The 18,007-nt window shown below is 35.2% G+C and overlaps 2 protein-coding genes across 4 annotated transcripts in view; one reads left to right on the top strand and one right to left on the bottom strand.

Annotated features, from left to right (window-relative positions):
- Positions 1-8,038: 8,038 nt before the first annotated feature.
- Positions 8,039-11,043, bottom strand: LOC135839254 (uncharacterized). Of its 2 annotated transcripts, XM_065355192.1 has the most exons (5): positions 10,847-11,043; positions 10,354-10,800; positions 10,082-10,273; positions 9,794-9,934; positions 8,039-9,715 (listed from the first exon to the last, which is right to left on the bottom strand). In XM_065355192.1, exons 2-5 carry the CDS (start codon positions 10,796-10,798, stop codon positions 8,364-8,366), a joined length of 2,130 nt encoding a protein of 709 aa, XP_065211264.1. In that variant the 5' UTR covers positions 10,799-10,800; positions 10,847-11,043; the 3' UTR covers positions 8,039-8,363. The 2 variants fall into 2 exon arrangements, with proteins under 2 accessions (XP_065211264.1, XP_065211263.1); XM_065355191.1 differs by having other exon boundaries at positions 10,354-11,043.
- Positions 11,044-13,860: 2,817 nt separating this feature from the next.
- LOC135839250 (slit homolog 3 protein) overlaps positions 13,861-18,007 on the top strand; it is a 660,297-nt gene continuing 656,150 nt past the window's right edge. For both annotated transcript variants that reach the window (XM_065355186.1, XM_065355187.1), the window contains exon 1: positions 13,861-14,010. The gene's annotated coding sequence lies outside the window, so the exon portion shown is untranslated. The remainder of the gene's footprint in view (positions 14,011-18,007) is intronic.

The following is an 18,007-nucleotide window of genomic DNA, read 5'->3' as shown; positions in this document are numbered from 1 at the left end:
AGGCAAAAGTCACCCTACTTTATAATGAGAAAAATTTGAATAAATCAATGATGATAAAAAAAAAAAATGAAATGTTACATACCTACCTCGAGATTTTCATTTCATTTGACTAGTCCAGGGAAGATCATTTCAAGCAAGTTTCGCCTAAGTGTTTCATCCATACTTGGTTATTAAGCTGGCTTACATCCCTTTGATTTTCGCGATAATAATTTGTTCATGAATTTTTTCAAGCTGCGAAACTTTCATTTTTTTGGTAAGCTTTGAATTCAATTCAAGCCAGTTCGATAGATTAATATTCGAGTTTCCCTCTTAAATACTTATGTCAATATTATGATGCTTTTTTTTCATTTCAGAGCGTTGTGTGTATTTCTGATATGAAATGAATGTTTTTGGTGAACTGATGTAGGTCGGATTGTGATCGACTTTTTTTTCTCTAGTCGAACCAGGTACCATTATTAGTTTCCTGTTTTATGGTTACTTTAGAGCAATTTTGGATGTATCTTTGTGTCTGTGAGCTGCGTTAAATTTTTGATCAGTAAACCAATTGTTGAAAGTGTTCTCATCACTTTTCTAATCGATCAGAAAATGTTTGTTAATGCTTGAAATGTACCTATGCCAAAGCTATTCATGGAAATACACTGATGCTTCAACATGGTGTGTATAGAAACTGGCCAAGAAACTACAGCATTATTTCATTTTGAACCTTCCATGTAACAATTTCTATAAATTTTGAGAATTCAAAAAAACAATTGATTCTTTCCATGCGTAGCATCAACATTTCTGATTTTTTTCTCCAAAAAATTCCTTTTTGTAATTCAATTCTACAAATTTTTGGCTGTTTTTTTGTTACTTGACTATTCTGGTTTTTTTCCATGATTCAATTTTTTTCCATTTCAACACAATATTAGTTAATGTCTGGGTTGTTGTTCCTTCGCTGCTGATTAGAACATTGTGAGAACGAATAATCGGGGAGTGTCTGACGGTGTCATGGAATAAGGTTTCGGTGTTATTGACGAAAAACGCGTTTGAAGTTTTGATTTTGGTTTCTTTTGACAATTAATTTTTTTTATCAATCATACACATTTTTCAATAAAACATTGGCGTTGACTTCGGGATACATTTATACATAAATATAAATTAGCTTACCTTTATTATGGCGACATTAGACTTGAAAAATTCTAAAATGTTCTCAAATGGGAACGCTACCCTTGAATCTTGCTCCAAAAAAAAAATACCAATTTTTATAAATGTGAAAAATCATATTTTTTTGTTTCCGGAAAATCTTGAGTAGTCAACTTTGAACAGCTTCAATATTTTTTGGAGCAAGATATAGGAATGGGTGGCAATTTTTGAAATTTTTGGACTTTTTACGCTGAAAATTTATCAATCACAATTTTTGGATCATAAAAGTATGAACAAGCAATATTGAGTACCTATTAAAAAAATTACCTAACAACTCCCCAACCTTATTCTATGACACATACTACTGCCCCAGTAACGTCTTCATATAGGCAGAGATATTCACATTCAGTTCGTTCCCGGGGATCAGCGTTGTTGTTCTTTGAAAAGGGCATACTGTATCAGTGCATTGATTATTCAGAATGTACCTATGCTTATGATTCACCACAAAAAAATTGATAATTCGACGGTCAGAAATTCTTTTTCACCTCTAAAAAAAAAACCAACAGGACTTTCCTTGCTGATTTACTGTTTTCACTTTTTTCTTGGAAAAACGTTAGCATATGCTACCACCATAAATTTTTTCAATTATTCAAATTCGAATTTTCGAGTCAAAAAATATTCACAATCGCAGTATCCCCTTTTCAACTACTTCACGCGTAAATCCAAAAAATGTTGTGCACTTTGCGTTATGAATGAGAGTATGGTTCTAGAGATTGGTGTAGGCCGGATTGTGGTCGATTTTTTTTCATTATTTTTTTTTCCCTTCGACCCCAGTACCGTCGGACTCTCGGAGCTCGTCGAAGCTTCGTTGCTTTCTATCTGTTTCTGCAATCATCATCGAAGAAACATGACTGCGGACGATTTGATTTATTTTATTAGCATGATCAGTGATCAATGCAATCTCGTATATGTAGGTGCGTGACTAGTTGATGTGAGTTTGGCGGATGTGCATCACTGATGGGTGATCTGAGCTGGGGTAGCCACACTAATTCTCCAGTTCTCCATTCGTGAAAGCTTGGTGAAATGGTGTCAATTTTTTCTTCAATTGTGTATGCGTTCGTCACTATGGGAAAAAATGATTGAAAGTATCACGTTTCGTCGTCAGAATGCAGCCCAATGTTACTTGCTTGCAAAGAGGTTGTATTGTATGTAATTGTTTTAAAAGAGACAATGACAAAAAGTGGTACGTTACCCTACCAATTTTTTTTTGGACGCCGGAAGCCCTTCAAATGTACCCGTCTTACGCCCGAGCACATCGCTTTGGCTTTGGACTGTACCCCCAGTTTTACGATATGAGAAACATTATGCTAGATTCGAGCTCTGAGAATATCTGTGAAGGTTTTGAATCTCATCTTGGTGTCTTCTAACATATTTACTGCGTTTACTGTCCTGCATCGAGAGGTCGTGTATGATTGCTGATTGCTGCATTTTTTTTTTAAAAACTCTGAAACTAAATTCGCATAATTTTGAAAGAAGCATCGGTATGGTTGAGCTGTCATTGGCCCGTGCTGGAAGAACCTATTTGGAATATTTGAAACCGGTTTACGTATATTTTTTTGGCCAAGTTTGGCATGCAAAGCAAAGAAAATGAAATTTGTTCCAGATTCGAAATTGTTTGCGCTGACTGTCGTGTGAATGTAAAAGCGTTTGTTTTATGTACCAGTTGTTGATGTTCAACAGCCTCTTATCAGAAATGATCCCACAGACCATGTAGTACTACTATGGATGTACTCGTATTAACAATGATTGACGATATGTTGTCTGTGGTTCGATACGTAACGTACTAATCAGCTGGTTTTGAACCTTTCGTGTAAAAGGTTTGAAACTGATTTTTTGGCGAATTGAAAAAATGTACAATTGTGATACCGGTTCTATTTTGTGCTTACACCAGCGTTATTGAATTTACTTCAGTCAGTTCTATGGAACTCTGTGTATTTTGGTTTTGGTTTTTTCTGAAAACCCCCGTGAAATTTTTGAAGTGCGTAAGTGCATGTAGAAATGCATGCGTAAAAAGAGACTTTTAAGGCGTTTCAGCATGCTTTTACGCATGCGTGAATGCGTTTAAGCAGGCATGTTCTGCATGATTTTATGCATGCGTTTCCCACTCTCTTTACAACCTATAACAGTACTGGATTATGTAGCCTAACAAAAGAAAATATTCTTATGTGTCAGGACTACAATTAAGGGAAAGATACCGTATGTGGTAGTGTAGTTGTTATGCAGTGCATAGAAATGTCATCTCTTCCGAGACCCAAACTGAAAGGTGATGGAACCGGTTTTCTCTCTCGTTTCTCTTGGAATATTTGCTGTTCGGATGCTGCTGGTCTCTTCCTACCCCTCGTTAATAGTACTGTGAAGGGATGTTTCTTTATTTACAGGAGTACACCACTGTTGCGGGTCTAGAAATGGGTATTGAAGTATGCATATATGCCAATCTAGCCTCGTTTAGGGAAGCAATTTTTTTTCATGAATTTTGAGTTATTTATCCCCCGAAAATACGTATGTGTAGCAAATAAATTTTCAAATTTTTTGAGGTGTGTTTGAGCAGCATGTGATATGTTGATGAAGGTGAAATATTTTTTTGAAAAAAAATTGGTTATTTGTTAATGTATTTCCAGTAAAATTGTTACATTTTTCATAACATTGCAAAAATATTATTTCCCATCCCAAAGTTAATATGTAATTAGGTATATTTTGTAATGTACCATTAAAAAGTAAGTACCTATGCTTTTTCTGAAAGTGCTCACATTGGAAAAAAAAATAATACATAATTTGCATATCTATGCTGATATCCTGTGCATAAATGCACAAAAAAATACAACACCCAGAAATGCATTATCATTATTATAATAATTATATGAAAACTCGCAACCTATCTAGTTCAATTTGTAAAGAAAAAAGAAAAATAAATCCAACATGAATATCTAAGCATTGCATAGATAGGTACACTGAGAGCTACATGCTTTGATGTATGCATAAAATAGTTGCAAAAATACATGCACTCAGAGCTATGAAAAACGTCTGTCTTTATGCAGTTCAAACTGCAGTGATAAACGCATGCAGTATACTCAGGTAGTAAACACGGAGTTTTAGGCATGCTAATATGCATACATTAACGCCTTAAGTGTCTCTTTTTATGCACACCTATGCGTATACGCTTACCAAACGCATGCATATACGCACCTTTGCACATTTCACGGGCCGTACGTTTCAAATTGAGTCTATTTGAATTTTTTTTCAAATCGCCAAATCGAATTCGTCAAAGATTGGTGAATAATTATTTGTAGTAGCGCATGAAGTTCCTACAGGCTATAGAGATTTATACTGGTGGAATGCACGTATTAATTGACTCAATTTTTAATAGCCAATTGAGTCGCGATTGAAAAATTGACGAAAAATGTTACTTTTTGCCAATTTGCTGAAAAATTGAACGTTTTTTACAAACATTTCTCAATAATTTCTCATATCACTAAAAATTACCCAAAAGTTTTGTGTGTGGATTTTTTTCTCCAAAAAAATTTACAATAAGTATCGTTTTCTCGATTAACATTCCAATTTGCTAATAATTTCCATTTTGAAACCCTTTTCAACAATTTTTTCTTTCATTTTCTGAAATTTTGGTTTTCCTCAACTTTCTAGTGTTTCAGTGCATTTTTGGCAAGAGGCAATTTAAAATAAATTTTATTGCCTTTTTTGTGCTTCTTCATCTTTTTGATGTGTTTTCGAAATTTTTTCGTTGATTTTCGGCATATTTTTCAGTGACTTATTGTCCTGTTTTAGAGTGTTTTTACATCATCATTTCAACGCGTTTTTATATTTTTTTTTTCATTCTGGGAGACTTCAAAAAATGTTCATTTTTGGGTAAATTTTCAGCGATTTTATTGCTTTGTACGTGTTTTTACAGAATTTTTCGAGATATTTGACACTGTTCTTGTTTTTTGACATATATTGAAATTTTATTTAGGTAATTTTTTAGTGAATTTGAAGCGTTTTATTCAAGTCTTTAATCAATGCATATTCGTCAAATTTTTTTAGAACATTGGGTTTGAGCAATTTTGAGTTTTTTTCATTTGTGATTGCTTTTTTGAACATTTCCACCTGATTTTGATAGATTTTTCACTCTTCCACACTTTTTTGGCAAATTTTACTACAAATTTCGCGATTTTTTTGTAATGTATTTTCACATCTTTTCGACGTGTGTTTTTGGATTATTTCTGCATTTGTCTCCTTTTCTTTGTTTTTTTATTTCCGCTTGATTTTCGATGTGAACATTGAGAATACGAATAATCGATGAGTGTCTTACATAAGTACTGCCCCGGTAACGTCTTGTTAATACATATGTACATCTAGACAGAGATATGTGATGTGAAATAAGGAAATGAGACTAACGATCAGTTTTTGGTCACTTTGTAAGAAAGGAGTTCGAATTTTTGAACGTAATTTTTTGAAATAAGTATATTATTTTATTGAGAAGTTGTTTAATCTAGTTTGAAATGAGTTGATGGTATCCTGGATCATTCGCCACATTCAAAATGGTGAAAATGACCAGAATCACAAGAAACCCTCATATAAGTAGTTCTTTAGAGTCGCTGACGTCATTTCCTCGTTACACCTCGCATATAGTTTAGAGCATGGCGTAGGCCGGATTGTGGTCGATCTTTTTTTTAATATTTTGTTCCCCTTCGACCCCAGTACCGTCGGACCCTCGGAGCTCGTCGATAATTCGTGCCTTTCGATTTGTTCCCGTATTTAACATCGAAAAAGATGACTGCTGACAAATTGATCCCGATTTATTTAGATGATCGATGCGAATCTCATACCGGTGTGTGACTAGTTGATGTGAGTTTGGCGGATGTGCATCACTGATGGGTGATCTGAGCTGGGGTAGCCACACTAATTCTCCAGTTCTCCATTCGTGAAAGCTTGGTGAAATGGTGTCAATTTTTTCTTCAATTGTGTATGCGTTCGTCGCTATGGGAAAAAATGATTGAAAGTATCACGTTTCGTCGTCAGAATGCAGTCCAATGTAAGTTGCTTGCAAAGAGGTTGTATTGTATGTAATTGTTTTAAAAGAGACAATGACGAAAAGTGGTATGTTACCCTACCAATTATTTTTTTTTGGACGCCGGAAGCCCTTCAAATGTACCCGTCTTACGCCCGAGCACATCGCTATGGCTTTGGGCTGTACCCACACTTCTACGATTGGAGAAACATTATGCCAGATTTGAGCTCTGAGAAGTATCAGTGAAGGCTTCAAATCTCATCTTCGTATCTCCTAACGTACGTTCTGTGTTTACAGACCTACACCGAGATCGTATTTTGATCACTCCAAATTGTTTAAAAATTCTGATACATTGGTAAATTTGCATGATTTTGAATGTTTTTTGTTGTGTTGCATCTAATAACATCGGAATGTGTCAGCCGTCATTCGCGTGTGCAGGAAATATTTTTGAAAATTGAAATCACTCAATTGAGCATGCATGGTTTAGAAGTTTCTCGATAATTTCTTTAATTTTTAGTTTTCAGTGAGATTTTGGATCATGGATCCTGTTCTGAGTGAATGAACAGCATGATTTGAGAAACTTTTTCATGCATCTAAGAAATGCTAACTTCGATAAGTACTGCCTACCTATTTTTCAAAAGTGGGATCTTTTTTTTTTCCTAAATTGGTTATTTCTCTAAACTATTTGATGAGCATCATGGAATTGAAATCGTTGAAAATTCGCTCAAAAAACATGTAATTGATCAATTTTATCTAATTTTTAAACTTTGGCAGATGTGGAATCTCGAAAAATGGACACGGAAAAATTTTTCAAGCACCTAAAAACAATTTCTTCAGAAATTGTACTTTCGACAAATTTTGGGTTGTAATAATGTACTTATCATTATGATGAACAATGATGAAAGGAAAACAATATTTTTCACTTCCCGAAGCACAAATTTTCATGAAAAAAATGATGAGTATTGAAGCCAAAAAATCTCAAAACATTTTTTGATGGAATTTTTGAATTTCCAACTGAATTTTGAGCATCTCTGGATGGATTGCATACCTTTTTCGAAAATACCAAAAATCTGCATGAAATTTGAGTCTAAAAATTCTCCAAAAGACGTATCCGATGAATTAAAATGAATAAATAATTAAATTTTGTACAGAAATTCTCACATGGCACATTTTTATGAAATTCCAAAAAACATGTCTTCTACATTATGTGCACAATATTCTTCGAACGTGGTAAAAAAAAACAGTTTTGATGGAAATTTTTCGATTTTCTTTCAAAATTTAAACAAATTTTGATCGGTTGTATACCTCTTTCTTCGAGAATACTAGAATTAAGACTGGAATATTTTTATCAAAAGGGCCCCCAGAAGTTGCTAAGAAGTGATAAATGATAATCCGCCGAAATTTTGACGTATTTTGATCGGTCACGTGACACATTTTCGAAAATATACACTAACCATTTTCAAAAGTGACCGAAAAAGTTTTGATAGGTAATCATGATATAATTTTCTGCTCAAAATTCTTGAGAAGTGGCCAAATATCATACTTGAGGGGAACTAGCACCTTACCGTGCAATTTCGAAAATTGAATAATTGAATTTTCTTGCATTTTGGACCTGTATCTATTTTTTCAAACATATTCCTGCAAATTGCGATTTTTTAAAGTACTTTTTGCCAGTTGGACCGTTGACTACGAATGAAAATTAGTTTTTATCATTTTTTTTACTCGAATTTGAATTATTTCTTCATTTTAGCGCTTTATAAGCTGAAATGATCGTTTTTAGCGATATTTTTCTCTTGATCATTCCAGAATTTCGTTATTTTCCAAACGATTGAAATGAAAGTCAACTGAACGAAATATTAAAAAACTGAACAATTTAATTTCGTAACACGAATAGGTACAATGAACGTAAAAATGCATAACATTGGATCGAACCCAACATACTTATAATACTAGAATTTCTTGAATAAAAAGTATCCATTCATTCGAAAAAAAAATCTTATAAATTCAACGAGACCATAAAACTCATCTCGTTCGGTATCAAAATCTAAACAAAAACTTTGGCAGAGTAAAAAACACGTACCAAAAAACTACAGCAGAATATAAACCGATAATCTTCACGGAACGGTGCTATCTGTAATTTAAATAAAGTCAAAAATTGAACACTTTTCGCCTAAAATTTTCAAAACCGATCCCATCGCATAGCATTAGGATCCGATTGTTCAGTTGCACGAGTATTCCTACCGAAAGAAATATGTGACGGATCCGTGTACGAAGTATCAGCCACCTCAGTCGCGTATTCTTCTGAAACACTAAATTTGGCAGGTATAAGATCCGGAACTTTGGTTTTTCGTTTCTTATTCGTAGTTTGTAATTGAGTCTTGGGTTTCTTTTCTTTATTCGCAATCTTTTTCGGCGATTCTGGTTTCTTTCTCGTTTTAGTTTTATTATATCTGTGCTGAAGTACTCTAAACATGTTATCAACGTAATTACGAATGATATTCTTCTTACGTTCGTCCAATTCACTCTCAACAATATTATATAAAGCTGTCACACTGTTAACTTTATCTCGTAAATCCGATCTTTCGGGTTGATCTTGATTTTCCGCCGGTGTTTCTGATTCGTCACTCGAAATTGTTATATCGCAAATTGGGTCGTAGTTCGAAGGATCTTCATCGTCGGTGGACTGTGAAAGAGGATTAGATTCCGAATTCGAAGCAGAAGGTAATTTATCAGGGTAAATACTATACGAATCATTGGTATCACGTACAGGAATCACGATTACGTTCGAGTTGGATGGCAACTTGTTTTTTAAATTTATTTGAGATCTGTTAACCCGACTGTTATCGTAACCGCCGTGAGAATTAATTGAGATCTCAGTGTTATTAAGCGTATGATCTTCTATTTCGAGTACTTCGATCGGGTTAAAATCATCATCAAGTCGAAGATCATTGGACATACCGCTAAAATCTTTCATCTGTGTCGTACTCGACGAATACGTAGAATTATTGAGCTCTTCTGGTGCGTGATTTGTTGAGTTATGAGATTGTCGAGGAGTATTCGATGAATTATTCACAGAGTAGTCGTGCTGGTTTATGTAAAGGATTCTAGAGTAATCAGCATTGACGGAGGGTTCTTTAATACGACGATCCTGCGTAATATTTTCAGTAACGAAAGAACTATTTTGCACTGTGACAGTTTTAGCTGGTTCGTTGACGCGAGATTCATTCTGATCGAAACGATTCGCAATTTGTTCGCAAGTATCAACCCATAAATCGGCGCAGAGATCTAATTCGCTATGAAAAATATTTTCATTTTTTACCATCGACAAATCATTCGAGCTTTCTGGAAGGACACTGGGTGACGAATGAGCAGACGTGTTGTCTTGAACCGGTTTCGAGGTCTTTTTAAAAGTTGTTACGATGTTGTGAAGATCTTTATTGGTAACTAAATGTTTACGTTTGATTTCCTTACCGACGTTGTTACGGATTTCGTTCAAAATTGATGAAAAGGTAGCTCCTTTTTGGATTTTTTCTGAAATTGAAGAGTAAAAAAGAGTTTAAAATGTTTACGAATGAAATATCTGAAGTGATTATGTGGGACTTGGCTTACCGTAAATTTCTCGTTTATCATCCATCGTCAAGTTTAAATATCTGAGATCGTTATCGTGTCCACAATGAGTAGAACAATAAGTACTATTAACGTAATCGTTTTCTTTGAACATGGCTGCGATATAAGCCGAACAGTAACGACCTATGAACAAATGAAATTCGTAAGTACACAAAAAGTGCCTATATTACATAATTCAGTTCCTCAGAATTATCAGGAGTGAAACCGAAGCTAAATTAGTCTCTCTTGGAACACTAATGCTCGTGAAGAATGAAATATATTCGTGCTCACCTATTTTACTCGATCCTTTAACCCTGTAAGCTCTCTTTCCGTTGGATTTCGAATGAAAAACACCAGATCTATTGCAAATGAATTTCAGAGTCATTATTTCTTCGCCTTGTCTACGATGTTTTCTCATACCACGTAACTGAATGAATCTCGTATTGGTACGAATTTCTTCCTGCTTCTTCCACGAGAAAAATGCTGCGAACAGAATCTTATTTAGAACACGAATTGTATATATTTCGCGAATAATCACGTATCTATGTATTTCGTTCACTTACCATCCAGATTAGAAAACCGTAACTCCTGTTCGTCAATTTTAACATCGTGTGCCATCTTTAGATGAGCGTTGAGATATTTGATAGAATTGAACGTCTGTTCGCAATGCACGCAGCTGATACTCTTCTTGGGATTTTTAGTTTGCAAGTGTAGGTTCTCAATATGCCTTTTTAGACTGCTTTTATTGGAAAACGTGCATTTACAGTTATCACATGTGAACAGATTCGGGTTCGGGAAAGAGCCCACTTTGTCGCTGTGCTTGTTCAAATGGTGTCTTTTTAAATTACTCCTATTAGCGAACGTTTTACCGCAGAATTCACAATTGTGTGGAGATTTGGATCGTTTATCGTGTGCTCCGGTGGAAGACTTTTCACGTACAGGATCATGATTCTGTATTGTGATGTGTTCGATTGGTTTTGGGTAGATTTTTCTTAGTTTTTGGTTCATGTCTTAGGGTTTTAAAGTTGAAGTCAATAACAATAACACCATACATACGAATTACGATTTGTATGAGACAACAGAATCACATTGACGATGCGACGTAGAAACTTAATTCATATCCAGGTTTCAAGTTTATTATGCATCACATTAGAACGAAGATCTTTTGAAACAGAAATACAACAGAACTTTTGATTTTTGAAATAATTTATCAATTTTCAGGAAGCGATGATAATAATTTGATAACGTAGTTGAGTGAGAGAGAAAAAAAATCAAGCCGAAACGATGAGTTGCGAAGGTATACGAAGACTCCCGAAAGTTGAAAAGAACGAATTTCCCCAGTGATAATGAGTCTGAATCCTCGCTGATTCTCGTTTTGGTTTCGGTTACCGCATATTTTTATGTTTTCGAGGTTTCGGTTTTTGTTTTTTTGTCATTCCTGGCTCCACCTATTCTCCCACCACTTTTTGACTGTGAAGCAATAATTATTTCTGACTGACTGACCGACCAATGACCAATGCTACTAAACTAAAAGTCCGTCATTTGAGTTGTAGTTTTTGTTTTTCGGTCAGTTGTTTACGCGTCTCGGACTTTTTTTTCCAAATTCTTTGTTCATTTATTGTAAATAATTTAAAAGTATCGTAATTCGCCATTCGGGTTTTCTTTACAATTTGCGTCGGAAAGTGTTCATGAATAGCTCGTGTGACGGTGATCGTATTATATCGAGTATAATTAATTACTTTCGTGGTTGATTGTCGATCGCGTTCTGATGGCATTTTTCCTTTGTCTCCGCCGAACCCTGGGTAGCTGAAATATCAAGTAAGGTGTTTGAAATTCCAGTTTTTTCATCCAATCTGTGTCAGAAATAGGTATACACGAAGTATATTTTAGTTCTATTTGTGTTTAAATGTCGATCGCGTTCCAGCGGTATTCGGTATTTTCCCTTTGTTTCGGTCAAACACTGGATAGCTTGAAACATCTAGTCAGTGTATGGATGAAAATGTACACCAAGTTCGATTTCGGCGAGTGTTTTGCATTCAACGAGCCTGCGATGAGTTGAATTGTAATTTGTTTGGCACTAGTCATGTATCTAGGATGTCCTCAAGTCTGGAAAACCTGGAAAAGTCAGCGAATTTCGGAATTTTCAGCATTTTTCGCTCAAAAGTCAAGGGATTTTGTGAAAGGTCATTTCTAACAGATTTTTCCATTTCTCATAATGAAAAAATTTACCCGAGGAAATTCTTTTGTCAAAAATTGGCAAATTCCCAAAAGTCTTACTTTTTGCAAAAGTTGGTCTAACAATAAGTCTTGCATTTTTTCAACTTATGAGTTATGAGTATCATTGAAAAAATCTCAGTTTTCAGCAATATTGCCGAAAATCGCGAAAATCCTCAATTTTTGGCCCAAAATTTCCAAAGAATTCGTTTTTTTTTTCAATCAAAAAGTTGCAAATTATTTTTGTAGTCCAACATTTTCGGCAAAAACTGGGAATAGCAGTAATTTTCAGAATGTCTTGCTTTGTGCTGAAATTAAACAGGTTTCTATCGAGTTTCATTTTTAGATTTTGATTAAAAACGAAAAGTTCTTTGGTGATTTTTTTTTTGTCTGCATTAAAATGGTTTGCCCATGTTTTGTTATCTTTTTGGTTACGTTTTGGCTACTTTTTCCTGCAATTTCAAAAAACTATTGACTGAATTCTAAAAATGTTGACATTTTGAGAATATACGTATTTCTTTATGAAGATGTTCTATTTTTCGAATTGTAAATTTTCAAAAGCTTTTGCCCTCGTTTCGCTCGGGCCATTTAACATGCTTTTTCATATTTTTAGATCATAGAATAATTAAACCGAAAAATTATAAAAATAATACTCAAACCAGAAAAATGCAAAATATTAGTAAAACATTAAGAAAAGAACAGAATTATTCCCTTTTTTAAAAATTTTGATAGATAACCATCGACTGAGCTCAAATTTTTAATGTGGTATTTTCTCACGGAGTGGCACCAAACTAAGAGGGAGGAGCCATAAAAAAACCGAAAAATATTTTCCCACCAAGTTTGAATAAGGGCCAACCTATTGAGAACACAGTCGTGCTTGGGGAAAAATAGTACACCTGTAGACTTATTGACGATGTTTGGCACTCATGATGTTCGAATATATTTCACACCACCATTCCCCCCCTCCCCTCTGATCGCATGTGTAATTCATTTTTGAAGGGTCTGGAAAATTGGAGAAATTGGTTGGAAAACCTGGAAAAGTCGGGGAAAATCATTTCCAGAAATGAATGGACGACGCCCTGTATATTATTCAACACCTCATGCTATTTAATTCATATTTTCATGCTACCTAAGTTATTACTCAATTTTGATAAAAAGCTCAGACCCAAAAATGTTTTTTATTAAGAAAACGTTCTTCGATATTTCCGAAATCAATGAGTAGCGGAAAAATGTTCGACATACCTACATTTGCTGTAAGAAAGCCAACATCGGACGATTCATTGAGACTATATTCTACAGTGTTGAATTTTGGCAAAAGATTTCTCAGTACACCCTGTACAGCACATTGATCAATGATCACTTAATTACTTTTGTTAACATCTCAGACCTGAAAATGGTTTTCTCCATGGGATTTCTCGAGTGAAAGACATGAGAAAATATCTACTAATGAAATTTCCGAAGTCGATGAGTGTACAAGAATTATTGTTCGTCGTCTTTGCCCATCTGAAATCACCAGACTCAGAACAATATGATTTGAGTGAGTGTATTCATCGTTTTAATGCTGAGTATTGTTTCACGAATTCGATCAGTTCCTAGACCTACTAGGTAATTTGTATTTGTAAAAGTGTAAAGGTATATAGATGACTAGATGTCCTAGATTACCTACTCTCGACTATAGCTCTCGTTATTAAGCACATTGCTACCATTCATGTCGACGAGTCTAGAGCATGAATTTTCATCATTTCCTGTATTTTCCTGCCAGTGATCAAGTCGTACGTTTAGAAAAGAGCCGGTTAGTTAGCATGCGCTTCGTTTATATCTCCTATTGCGTGTGTATAGAGCAACAGGGCCGAAGTGAAACACCGTAGACAGTTCGGTACCGCGAATTAAAGCCCGCTGGTTGTGTTCGGTGTGTTTAAAAGTTCAGTCTGTGGTAATTGTTACCAAATACATTCAACTTGGAAAGCATCATCTTCCTTTACCCAGCTTCCCTTCATTATATTACTGTAAGTGTTCTGTTACTCGTCACATTCGTTTTACGTCGAGATGCGTTATTTGTTTACCGTTTATTATTAATTCTTTCTGTATTTTGTTTCACAATGTCTTTTATTTACTCATTTTCCTCGGCATTTGGGGTACGTGTTTTTAAAAATTGAAGTTATTCATGCCGAGGTTCGAAATTTTTTTGAAAAAATGTCTGATCAATTTTATTCGAGTGATTTTCAGTGTGCTTAAAATCGTGTGAAACTTTTTTTCAGAATTAGTTTGATGAAATTGAAATTTAATTTCAATATAACATAACGAATATAAATATTAATATAATTCTAGATAAAAAATAAATGAATTTTAAAATAAAAATAAACTCGTTCATCGTCACAAATCTCAAATCTTACATACCCCCCCCCTCACCATCATTACCAACGAATCTTCTGTGTCTTATTCGTTCAGTTTTTCGCAATCTGAAAATGATTCGTACTCTAGCGTTGCTAAAGAAATTTTGTTCGAATGAATCAATCATCTCGTACATGTTCGGAATGAATCTTGGATATTTCCATCACGACCTAGCAATAATCAAGTGTTCACCAAAGCAGTTCAAAGATTGAAGAAAAATCCCGCGTGAATGAACTAATCTAATCAACTCGTTCGTCATCTTGAAACTTGAACCCGCTCATATTCAATTTTCAACAGCTTTTCTGTAACATTTGGGCAGTTTTACATGATTTGGTGGGCTGTAGGTGAGTTGATTCCCGTTTAATTTTTTTTGAAATGAAGGTGTCCGAATTGATTCCCATCTTTTCTTTTGACATGTACGAATTGATTCCCACCTTTTCTTTTCACATGTACGAGTTGATTCCCAGCTTTTTTTTCACATGTAGGTACAAATTGATTCCCACATTTTATTTTCGAGTGTACGAATTAATTCCCATGTACTTTTTTATTGCGCATGAATGAATTGATTACATTTCAGGTCAGGGTTTGTGCTGAAGTAGCCATATAGGTATTTACCTATTTATCTGCTGTGCAATTGCACTTTATTACATGAACAAATATGTACCTATCGACAATGTATGAATCAATTTCAAACTACAGATAACTCTTATCCCTGAATGGCGCAGCAATGCTTTTATTTAGTTTTCTCATTCACTGCCCTTTCTTAATTTCATTGAAGAAACCATGAATCAATACAGCAAGAAGGAGATCACGTCATTGGAGTTCGTTTCTCAGTTATGTTTCAAGTTTCTGCCCACAAGCATTTAGTTAATTTCATTACATAGATTTGTAACCATCCTTCTCATGATCCTTTTTTTTTTCTAAAAGCTTTATAGCAACATACTTTTTGGGAGACAACCCAGCCAACCTCCTTGTGTCCTTATGGTGTCTCCTAGGTAACGCTAATAGGCTGAAATCAATTCGTACACTCGAAAATAAAATGTGGGAATCAATTCGTACATGTGAAAAGAAAAGGTGGGAATCAATTCGGACATGTGAAAAGAAAAGGTGGGAATCAATTCGGACATGTCAAAAGAAAAGGTGGGAATCAATTCGGTCAGTTTTTTCATTTTGGGAATCAACTCACCAACTCCCATTTGGTGATAGTTGTTCATCAACGTCGTTCGTAAGTTTTGAAAAAAAAATTCGTATGAGTAAATCGATCAACTCGTGCTTCGTCAATAAATCTTGAATGAATCTCCCTCTCCTCCTCCCTCTATTAATTTGTTTGTTATGTTCGACTAACCTCATGAAGTGTCCCCCGGGAGATTTGAATGAAAAGTAGTCTCGTCTGTGGTAATCCTTGGCCTCATTTCCATATCATGAAAATTTCAACTGTCAGTTTTTTTTTGAGTACAGCTTCACAGTAAAATTTTGAATTTTGAAATTTTCAAAAATCGCTACACCCCGATGTTCTTTTTTCCCCACGGTGCTGTCGTGGGAAAGTTTTGACCCGCGCGCTTCACCATGATGCATGTTTTATTTTTCCCTTCAAACTAAATTTTTCGACGATTATTCAAATTCTTCATTTCGATGCAAATTTGAATACATTATCCTTGGAAGATGTACAAATACATTAGGCTGAGTGGGAAAATGAAAGAAGACTGTTGTGCGAGCGCGTGGGTCGAAATTTTCCCACGACAAGGCCTGAGAAAAACCTGAGCGTCGAGGTAGAGGTTTTTGAAAATTTTAAAATCCAAAATTCTAAGTGTGGGAGCTGAACTCGAAACAGGCAGCTAAAATTTTAATTGTGTGGTACTTGAGCCGAGGGCTACCACTGAGACCACTTTACTTTTAAATCCTTGAAAGACATTTTATGAGGTTCTTTAGTTATCAATCTATCAATCAATTTTGTTTACTAGCTTTGCTGGTAGATTTTTTTTCGCCAGTATGATGATGAATTTTGCATAATTCAAGTGATCAACTGGTTCGTCGTAATGAATTTCATTTTCAACAAATTTTTCTGTCACATGCGAGCAGTTTTCCGCGATGTGGTGATGATCTGTTTATCAGCATCGTTCTAGGTTGAAAAAATACGTGCAAACTGGTACGCCAGCATTAGCATTTTTTGTAGATTGAAATGAAAATTGAATGTACTCCCCCCCTTCCTCTCTCTCATCAAATCTTCTGTGCTCTATGTTCAGGTTATCCACAATTAGACGATGATTTGTTCGTCTTAATGGTCGGTGGATTGAAGAAAAATTTCGCATGATTAAGCTTGTCGATTCGTTAATCGTCGTTAATCTGGAATCTTGATTCCCTTCCCTCTCCATTTTTCGTCATATTTGGGCATGGTTTCGCAGATGTGGGGATGATCTACGTATTCATTAGCATATCATTCGTCGATTGAAATGAAATGTACCCAGGCCATGAGTAAATCAATCAGCTGGTATTTCGTGACGAATCTTGATTATTCGCCCTCCTCCCGGTGAGGAGGGATAATTTTTCGTCTACTTCGTGTAAGTTTTACTCTTCATTTGGCGATGATTCGTTCACCATAATATTGTTCACAGATTGAATGAATTGATCAACTCGTGCGTGGTCACAAATCTGGAAATCTCTCCCCCTCTCCGATCACAATTCTCAACATTTTTCTTGTCACATTATTAGTCCAGTAGAATTAGCATCGAATAGTGAATCTCTAGGTGGCAAGCTGATTTTTGGTATACTGGTCCATTTTGATGTCCTGAAAACGAATCCGAGGAGTCCCCTACTGTCCCGGGTGTGCTTTCCCCCAAATTGTGGATCTTAGCCCCCCAAAATCGGTTTTTGACCAATTCATGGAAAAATATTGACTCTAACGCAAAAATGGTTGAAGAATGTTGTTCTACGTCAAATTTCCCACCAGATGAGCCATGTATCGATTTTCCAGCCTCAAGGGGGGTGGACCTACGGCGCTTTGAACATAAAGGGGTCAGTAATAGCACTATTACATTGATTGTTAATATTGGTCGTAATATTTTTAATCGTTTAAAAATGATATGGGGGTACTTCTTTTTGTTTTTCTGAGATACAGAACGGACTACAGCGTCACCCCCTCCCCCCCTCACCATTCAGTTATCTTTCGATATAACGTACGTCCGGTGAATTGAAATATTTCTACAAAAAAGTGTAAAAATGTCAAATGGAATGTTGATACGCGTTTCAAACGCCAATTTTAACGAAGCGTAACCAATTCTCCCCCTTTGTGGATTCCAAGCCCCCCAAAACTTTTTTCAATCCATCTTCTTCAATATTGGTCAAATTGAAAAAATTCTACAATTGTTATGTTCTAATCCATAAAATTTGTTTCCTATTGCGATTGAATTGGAAATTTCATACCTAGAGATTTGCACATTGTGAGAACGAGAAAGTAGGTACCTATTCAATGTTTTAGGTTCACTCCTCCCCCCTCCTGGGGCGAGAAATATGAACGAAGGTTCATTTTATGGCAAATTTTATGGATTAGAACATAACAATTGTAGAATTTTTTCAATTTGACCAATATTGAAGAAGATGGATTGAAAAAAGTTT

This window comes from Planococcus citri, chromosome 3, assembly GCF_950023065.1.
Source record: "Planococcus citri chromosome 3, ihPlaCitr1.1, whole genome shotgun sequence".
Lineage (NCBI taxonomy): Eukaryota > Metazoa > Arthropoda > Insecta > Hemiptera > Pseudococcidae > Planococcus > Planococcus citri.
This window is presented reverse-complemented; position numbering and strand designations above follow the sequence as displayed.

Coding starts and splice junctions, on each gene's coding strand:
- LOC135839254 (XM_065355191.1), bottom strand. CDS start 10,798: ATGAACCAAAAACTAAGAAAAATCTACCCAAAACCAATCGAACACATC. Junction 10,274..10,353: donor ACGGTTTTCTAATCTGGATG/GTAAGTGAACGA, acceptor TTCTGTTCGCAG/CATTTTTCTCGTGGAAGAAG. Junction 9,716..9,793: donor TGATAAACGAGAAATTTACG/GTAAGCCAAGTC, acceptor CTTCAATTTCAG/AAAAAATCCAAAAAGGAGCT.